Below are 9,313 nucleotides of genomic sequence, written 5' to 3'. Positions count from 1 at the left end.
GTGTGTGTGTGTGTGTGTGTGTGTGTGTGTGTGTGTGTGTGTTCTTTCAGACATGGCAGCGTGGATGACTTGCATGAAAAGCATGCTGTCTGATTCAATTGAACATACTGCAACTGTATTGTAGAGCATTTGAAATTAATATGGGGTGTTGGAAACCCAGAACATTTAAAATTCATATACTCAGGCATCTTCAACAGGGGGTCCGTGACCCCTAGGGGTTCCTCAGAGTCAATGCCGATGGGCCTCCAAATTATGGTTACGTTTTTTAAAAAGTTTTTTTCCAAAATTCATTTTTTAGGCATACAATGAATTCAACATATTATTAGCAAACTAGCCTATAGGTATGGTGGTCACTAAGGCCATCCACAGATACAGTTATTCCTAAGGATACACAGTGCCACATGAATATTTAACATTAAAACAAGATTTATAAAATCATTCCAACAACTATTTTAATAGCTTAGTATTCTATGCATATAGATATGTTGTTGTAGGCCCAGTTTATTGTGCAGTTACGGATGCTTTTTGTACAACATATGTAGTAGGTAGTCCCTGCTCCATCTCTCTTTCAGTTAAGGGGTCCTTGATGTATTTTTCTGATGAAAGAAAATTCTTCCTTGCTCAGTCCTGTAGCAGTTTCCAAACAATGTCTATGTGCAACTGTTGTCATTAAAATGCCTAAAAGCATGTGAATCCTATTGGCACGCTGGTTGGATTTTAGCATGAAGCTGAGCTCTGTTTTTGGTGTTTTGGTTAACATCAGTGTGACAAATTGTAGAACATTGTGCAACAATGTCTCAGTGCTAACCTGATGAATACTCTGTCAGTGACACTTTTTCAATGATGCCACCATTTTTCTTGCTAGCTAATGTGCACCAGACTTTCAAGTAATACTCTTCCATAGATTTGGAGAATAATATCATTAATCTTCCCAGCCCAACCAACATATCTTAATGGCCTGCCTTTAAAAATAAGATACCGTATGGGTGATGAAGTTCCATTAATGTGCAAAGAGCAAACTGTAGCCATCTGTCAGATCCCTCAAATTATTGTGGATTAATGTCAGTCTCCCCTTCCAGGAGGAATTACATCAGCACAAAAAATGCAGTATAGGGTGCCTGGATAGCTCAGTTGGTAGAGCGGGCACCCATATATAGAGGTGAACCCCTCAATGCAGCGGGCCAGTGTTCAATGCCGACCTGTGGCCTTAGCTGTCCTTTCAAAAATAAAAATGCCCAAACAATTTCTTTAAAAAGACATAGACAGAGTAATATTACCGTCCGACTGGCTGTGGAGTGGAGAGGTGTTATGTCATCACTTTTTTTTAGAGCTGTGAGTAAATGGCAGAGTCCGTCATATCCAATCATATTCCAAACATATGCCTGAAGGGCTGTCGCTGTCACCTCCACAGGAAATTGCTCAGCTTTAATATTGGAATCTGCAGACGAGAACGTCACCTGTTCATGTCTCAGAGAGGACAACCCCTTTTAAAATCTGGATGATCATTGGTCTACCCAGCTCTCTCATTGCCAAGACAATAAACGATCAGCCTCTCTGCCTTGTTGGTCTCTCAAAGTTTTAAGGATAATAGATGAGACAGCCTTTAAATGGAGGGATCTTGAAAATGAAGCAGGGGATTAAGGAAAGTGAATTAGTGGGTTTTTTGGCTGAATTAGCTTGGATCGCTAAACCCATTCTTTTAAATGCATGTCAGGAGGTGATAGTGTCCCCTTTAGCCTGGTCGAGCATGCTGCTTTGCATCGTGGCGGGCTGGAACATTGTTCTCTCTATTTTTGTTTTATGGTTGTTTTTTGTCCCATGCTTGATACCCCAACTTGAAATTTAGAAACTCAATGCTACGGACATATTTGGTTGGTATTCCAAAAATATTCATACCCGGTTGCCCTGTTCTGGGCGTGTGAAGGTTTATTAATGTTGCCGTGCATCACAGAAAAATATAAGAATTTGAAGTGAAGAGCTCAACAAGACAAATGCATGACTTCATAGAGAATAATCAGTCATTGCTGTCAGGTCGATGTTGATTAGATTATTCTGAAAAACTGCACAAGGAAGATGATTATGAGTGTGCCGGGAGAATATCACATGATGTCACAGCAACTGTCAGGATATTAGGCACCCACTGGTCATGCCACCTACAGTACAATGCCAGACAAAATAACACACTCACCTCTGTCATCTTTCAGGATGCTATGTACATCTTCCAGTAATATTTTGAAGGAGATGTACCACTCTGACATCCACTTTGTGGTGTCATTTTCAGTTTAGGAACTCATTGCGACAGATATCCCTCAGGTTTTAATCAGGTCAGTGTCCAAAAGTACATCAGTCGATGATAACCATGGCCCCACCGAAGTAAAATATATTTTTCAAGTGTAACAATTTAAAATAAAACTTAGAATGTTAATACTTCTCCACCCCAAGCAGATAACCAGTCCGCAGATTTTAGTTCTGGGTCAAAACTGTGAAAAAAAAAAAAAAAAAATCTGCAGATTCCATTTGGGTCTAGTCATAACCTGTCTCAGGCATAGTAGTAGTCCAACTTTATGTTCCCATAGATAATGGGAGACGTAACAGCTCTATGATAAGACAGCGCTGCCTCTAGCACTCTCATCTCGCGAAAGTTTGGGGAGGAAGTCAATACATACACACCTAACATTCAGACACACAGAAACTGCAGTAGTAACACACTCCTAGAAACACCGGATGGATGAGATGTTCTTTGGACCAGATGGTCACGGATAGGAATGCTTGTTATAAATGATGACCAATAGCATCTTCACATATGCATAGATGATTTTTAGAAGGACCTTATTTGGTCATCTCTAAATCTTGTATGTCCAGCATGAATTTAAATACACCTTCAGGAAGAGAAGAACTTCCAAGTTTGGGGTGACACTACATTGTGGGGAAACTGCACCGCTTATTTCTGATTCTCCGCCTACGCTTCTGCATAAGTCATCAAAATGTCCTAAACTTTCTTCATGTGTCCAGAGTCGAGCTGCTCCTGAGTTTTTCCATAACAAATCTGAGCACACAAGACGTCCGTTTAGTTAAAAGGGGCAGCATAGGTTGCATGTGGTTAATAAGCAAACTCATAAAACTTGTATTCGAGGAGCCATCATCACTCAACTCCAATGTGATGGAAAGGAATAGCCCAGTTATTCTTCTAATGTAGAATATCATCAGTACTGTCTACCCTCTCTGACCAAACCCATGTGTTCCTGTTGTATCACCTTCTCTTTATTATCCAACAGGCCCCAGAAAGTCTTCTGGAGTCCCTGGAGACCCACCTCAACACGCTGGAGGGGAAGAAGCCGTGAGTAGTTCAATATATATATTTGCAAGCTGTTCTCTTTTTTTTTAATTTTACCAGCAGCAACACAGAGCTGACGCTTCAGTTATCCTTTACTTGTTATACAGCTGAATGCGGATAGCCATGTCTGTAGTGATTCGGCCTCAGGATAGGTTGGAAGTCCATCATGTTTAGTGATGGGACAGTGATTTAACTCTTTCTGTGTGGCTTGTTTTTGATCTTTAATCAGTGTTACATCAGTGACTACTCTGCATTATTGTTGGTTTTCTGTACATATGATCCCAGAGTACGTTCTAGACCTGCTCTTTTATGAAAAGCGATAACTCTTGTGGTGATTTGGCGCTACATAAATAAAATATAATTGAATTGAACTTTTCCTTCTCTAACTTGTCATTTCCTCTGTTTAAACTCAACTCAGAGAGGATAAGTAAGTAAAGGACCTAAATATTATTTTATCATCATATGTATCGATGGATAAACTTTTTTGTCAGTGATTCTATAGAAATGACATCTGAGCTAGCAACTGCCATTTGTATTGCTGTGTACTATAATTTTGTTCAAGATGCAGTTCTATAGAAAACACACTTCTTAATTTTACAGTATGCTCACGTTTGTGACCATAATTTGTATCATTGTTGTCATCGACACAGTACAGTGATACGTCGATGCCATTACTAACATATTATTCATCCTTGTTGTCCTCTTACTGTACGATCGGCCCTAACTCTTACAAAGCTTTAGAAGCATGTTATTCAGAAACATTCAGCTCTTCCTTTCTCTGTCTATAATGTTGAAAAGCAAAGCTTTGGTAAAGATGAGCAAGGGCCAAGATGCTTCTACTCAGCTGTGTGGCGTGGGTCCATTAATTGCAGATGTGTACTAAATGCAATTGCTGTGAAATGCTGCCTGCCTGAAAACCCCAACGTGATACTTAAGCTGTCACTTTGCGTCCAATCTCAGTATCAGCCATTATGCTTTAGCATGTACATCATTAAACTCTTTAACTCAATGTGCTGTTGTTGTTTTTGCAGGTCGCCCACTAAGGTAAGCTGTGTTTCATGATAATCATAATGTAATGGTAATAACAGTCTTTACTTATATATAGCACAAAGCACAGTTATTGAGATCTTCACAAAGCAGCGTGTAAAGTCAAAGTAAAAACTGCAGATGCCTAAATAGACTTTTAACATTGCCCATACCAGTTGCTCCAGACAGGTAGTGATTTATTGTGCATTCATGTGTTAAATTGCTGTTGAATCACAGCTTACGTAACCGCGTTGGGCACCATGTTAACGGGGGTCTTCCTCTGCTGCAGGACGAGACAGCCAACAACAGCGCGCCCGCTGCTGCTGCTGCTGCTGCTGTTGTTGCACCGGCCAGGCATGCGCCTGCCGTTCCTGCCGGTGGGCCCCCTGCTCGCCCCGGGCCACCTGCCAAACCTCCTCCGCCCTCTATCACCCCCACTGCACCAGCCCCCATCGCCACCACCACCAGCAAGTAAGAATCACTCAACAATGCTATACAGTGTTTGCAGTGAGCTGCATCAATATTCCATTAGAAGTGGATTGCCTCTGTCAATACGCCCTCTGTCTTTCTTTCTTTGTGGTTAGTGCTCTTGATGATGGGTTCTTGTTGGATCTAGACCCCATGTCCTCCTCCTCAAGGGGCACTACAGCCACTTCCTCCGTGACTGGATGGGGAGGTGAGAACTTTCTGCTCTGTCAGTAACTGATAAGTTTAGCATTGCCAGACCTTCCTCCACAGCTCTGCAAAGGATGGTCTGGCCAGTCCACACAGCATTTCAGGAAGGGAGAAAAATGTGCTTTGTGTTTATTGGCATTTCTTTAAACCAATCACAATCATCTTGGGTTGCTAAGTGCTGGACGGAGCCATGGTGCCGCTGCAAAATAGTCTCAGGAAGGAACAGAAAACTTAAATTGGACAGATAGTCTAGCTAGCTGTCTGGATTTACCCTGCAGAGATCTGAGGACCAGGTAACCATAGTCCTCAGATTGGACAGATAGTCTAGCTAGCTGTCTGGATTTACCCTGCAGAGATCTGAGGACCAGGTAACCATAGTCCTCAGATTGGACAGATAGTCTAGCTAGCTGTCTGGATTTACCCTGCAGAGATCTGAGGACCAGGTAACCAGAGTCCTCAGATTGGACAGATAGTCTAGCTATCTGTCTGGATTTACCCTGCAGAGATCTGAGGACCAGGTAACCAGAGTCCTCAGAAATCCACTGAAGTTTAAAGTACCAACTCAAAAAAAGCTCAAGGTAATGGACATCAAACCGAAAAGAGTGTCATCTGGTGGAAATTCCGGCGGCAACGGTGCAATCCTAGAAGTGGAACGTCGGGGATATAGACTATGATCATGTCAGTGGTAGAGTTCATGATTTCAGACACAGGCAGACAAAAGAAGCTTCTCATTTCTAGCCGTCGACTGGCGATTTTGCCTCTGAAATGACAACTGTAGCTAGCAGAAGGTAGCTTACAGAAAGAAATCTGTAAATGACGAGCATATTAACTAAGACCTACATTTCATCAAATGCAAATGGACATTCGTGATGCTGATGTTTTAGACGTTTCATCCCATTACTTACACTCTTTCCTTTAAATGACCATTTTTCAAAGCATACAGCAAGTTGAGGTCCCTGTTAAGTGATTTTAATATCAATAATATTTATGGAAACTAATTGCTGCTTAGAAGAGCCAAGATGGAGGAAATCAACTTAAAAACCAATGGTAGGCTTTGGAAAATGGTTGGCAGTAATGTATATACAATTTGTATCAAATGAGCTGAAACAAACTACGTGTGGTCTTTTAGATGACTCTGTAGTCTAGAATAAAAAAACTGGTACCCTCATTGATGCTTTCTATTGGACAATGTGGTTTAAATTACAGAACGTTTCCATTATAAAGCTGATGCACTTTGGCCAGCCCTCTGTTTATCCCTACATCTACACTGATACCCCGATGATGGCCACAGTCCAACTATACTCTAAACTACATTATGGAGCTTTTAGCTCTATTGGCCTTTACCATCGCCATGTCTGCTTGTCCTTTTTATGAAGTTGGCAGCTTGCAAATGAAATATTTCGGAATTTTATCAGGTCATCTCCATAACTAAAAATAAGGAATTCTCTCTCACCTGTGTGTCTCTCTGTCTGTCTGCTGAGTAGATCTGCTGGCTGAGGGTGAGTACTCTGTTGAGAGCACTTTGTTACAGACTTAATATGAGAAATGAAAATTAGATTTTTCACCACTTGGATTTACCTGAAGTTCTTCACCTTTAGCTTCTGCTAAGCCTGTCTTTTTCCATTTTTCAGTCTCTCTGACACTGCCGTCTTCCTTCCATCTCCTTTTCTCTCCTATTTCTCTCTATTTGGGGTTGTGACTGGGTCGTGGCGTTTGGATTATGTGGTTTATCCACATAGCAACTCCGGCTGCAACGGAGGAAGCCTCTGAAGCTCTCCTAGCAGAGGGAGAGTCTGCTGATGCTGCTGATGCAGCGGCTGGTGCTCCTGCACCTCCCGCGCCCGCTGCCGCTACCGCTGCCGCACCCGCACCGGCACCAGCCTCTCTGCCCATCTCGGCTCCTGCTTCATCTGCAGACTTAGACCTTTTCGGAGGTCAGTCTGGTCCGAGGATAGAATGTAGCCTGCTTGTCTGCAGCCCCTTCATCATTTAGTAATTTACTAATAGGTTTCCTATGTATAAAGTTGATACCTAGAGGATTACAAATAGGTTTTTACTCCCTTAACTTTTATATTGCTACATCATAAAACCACAAAAGGTCCACAGGCTTGTGTCCCATTAAATAAGCCAGGTATGTAATGTAAGCATTAGTATTTGATAACTAAAGATTGAGGAGAATCTTGGAAAACCTTCTAGAAACAAGTATCTAAATGTACATTATGACATTACAGTAAGCAGGTGGCACCATAGCCCCAGTTTGTGCCCCTTGTGTATTAACATTACATTAATAGTTACAATCTTTGAATGACTCAGCTGTGTTTGAAGGGATTTCCAGAAACTTGAAAGACTCTTCTTACTGTACATAAGTGTTGGGCAAGATACTTCCAAAATGTAATACATTATAGATTATTAGTTACCTTTACTAGTTCCTACTACTTTTACTAGGATTTCATTTATTTTACTAGGATTTTGGAGCAGTAAACATTTGTAAATGACATTCTGGTCATTTCCAACATTGTTGGCTATTCAGTTTACAGATATACAGTACAGTTAGGGCTGTTCCCTAAAATGTAATGGTTTTCTATCCTCACCGTTGTGGTTTTTGACTGTTTTTTTTTTACATCCTGCTCTGTTGCAAGCGTGTACACTAACGTGCTGACATAACGTCAAGTTTTCACACACTCCCTTTTGCATTGAGCAGAGAGCGAACCGTCCCATTTGTGGCACATCCCAAATATATGAGCCAGTACCGTGGACTACTTGCTTTTCTCTGGGTTTATTCAAGGCTGCAGAAATTGCAACAAAACACTAATGAGTATTGACATTAATGTTTTCTATCATAATGACGTGCGCCTTATAAACCCACTGCAATGTAATTCGCTTGCTATTTTGACTCGTATTATGGGGATTTGTTGCCTTTTTTTTATCATCACCCTTCAATGATTTTCCCCTCAATGTCTGACTAACAGTTTCACAAATATGTCAAGAAGATGAGTAGGTGGATTTCATTGAATGATATTTTGGCTTTATAATATGAACCCTTACGTGTGAACAGCAGCTGCTGAATAGAGCAAAAAGTGAGTTTCTTTATCAAAGAGCGACTTTGCGTTATCCATCACTGAACTTGACATTTTCCCTCTTGTCACAGAGTACAAATAACTTGTGACAACTTGCCTCATTTCACCATCCTGCACAGGTGGTGCACCCACTGAATGAAGCATTATGCAGCCCTTTAAAACCCGTCACGTGACCGATGCTACAATCAGGTCCTTCTCTGCAGTTACCGGGCTGGGCTGCATATTTCTTGTATTCTCTGCTTTTTCCTGATGCTGACCTCTCATTTTTGTTCCTTGTCCATTCCATCTGTTGACTCATCTTTTGTCCTTTACATCCATGTGTCTGTCGGGCGTTATGTTTTGCGCTCCGGCTGTTTTCGTCTGCAATACCCTAGATGCGTTTGCACCTTCCCCAGGAGACGGTCCTGCTGCCGTGGCCGCGGGCCCCGCTTCTGATGCTTTTGGTGGATCTGGTGGGTGACAGTACAGCTTTTTTGTGTGTGTGTGTGTGTGTGTGTGTGTGTGTGTGTGTGTGTGTGTGTGTGTGTGTGTGTGTGTGTGTGTGTGAAAAAGCTGTTGCTTTTATTATATCAAAGCTGCTTTTGCTTTCATAGGGGACAGTAGAACAAACATGTGCCCTCCGGGCCTACTGTCTCATCCCAAATCCCGCTCTAATGCCCCAGTCATGAACCCTCTCCTCCCCTCATCTCGGCTACTCTTCTCCTCCTAATATTCACCCATCGAATACTGCAGTAAAAAGCACAATGCAGCTATTCCCTACACTTCTGTCGGAGAATGAGTACTATTTTTTCGCCCTAACCCTGGTTTTACCTATTAATGCGGATGATGATTACTTTAATTTAATTGCCTTTTTTATTTACAAAAAAAAAAGAACTTCTCTATTTGGCCTTGTCTGTATCACAGCACAATGACATTTTTTTCTCAAAAATAGCTTTAAAAAAAAAAAAAAAGTACTCCTTTTTACAACTAATTTGTGCATATCCCACTAACATAGCAGTTTATTTAACATGCTTCGCCATTAACTTTATTCTGTGCCCACACTTAACCTACTGTCAGACTGTTTATAATTATTAATATTTATACTCTATGCCTACTGTATTATTTGGTGTAGAAAGGAACTGTTTTCTATTGGTCAAATTAACGTTTTCAGGGATGAGAATATACATAAGCTCTTTAATTATCCATGTAACCCCCCCCCCCC

The 9,313-nt window shown here is 41.4% G+C and overlaps 1 protein-coding gene across 12 annotated transcripts in view; it reads left to right on the top strand.

Annotated features, from left to right (window-relative positions):
* snap91a (synaptosome associated protein 91a) overlaps window positions 1–9,313 on the top strand; it is a 71,108-nt gene that overhangs the window by 41,005 nt on the left and 20,790 nt on the right. For 9 of the 12 annotated variants that reach the window (XM_032518010.1, XM_032518020.1, XM_032518017.1 and 6 more), the window contains exons 9-16: window positions 3,276–3,337; window positions 3,753–3,761; window positions 4,366–4,378; window positions 4,650–4,831; window positions 4,945–5,036; window positions 6,520–6,534; window positions 6,775–6,969; window positions 8,487–8,564. In XM_032518010.1, the coding sequence (XP_032373901.1) occupies window positions 3,276–3,337; window positions 3,753–3,761; window positions 4,366–4,378; window positions 4,650–4,831; window positions 4,945–5,036; window positions 6,520–6,534; window positions 6,775–6,969; window positions 8,487–8,564 (646 nt within the window). The remainder of the gene's footprint in view (window positions 1–3,275; window positions 3,338–3,752; window positions 3,762–4,365; window positions 4,379–4,649; window positions 4,832–4,944; window positions 5,037–6,519; window positions 6,535–6,774; window positions 6,970–8,486; window positions 8,565–9,313) is intronic. The other 3 variants (XM_032518018.1, XM_032518012.1, XM_032518009.1) reach the window with 2 other exon arrangements.

This window comes from Etheostoma spectabile, chromosome 6 (genome assembly GCF_008692095.1).
Source record: "Etheostoma spectabile isolate EspeVRDwgs_2016 chromosome 6, UIUC_Espe_1.0, whole genome shotgun sequence".
Taxonomy (NCBI): domain Eukaryota; kingdom Metazoa; phylum Chordata; class Actinopteri; order Perciformes; family Percidae; genus Etheostoma; species Etheostoma spectabile.
The sequence above is the reverse complement of the archived record's forward strand: the minus strand, read 5'-3'. Positions and strand labels throughout refer to the sequence as shown.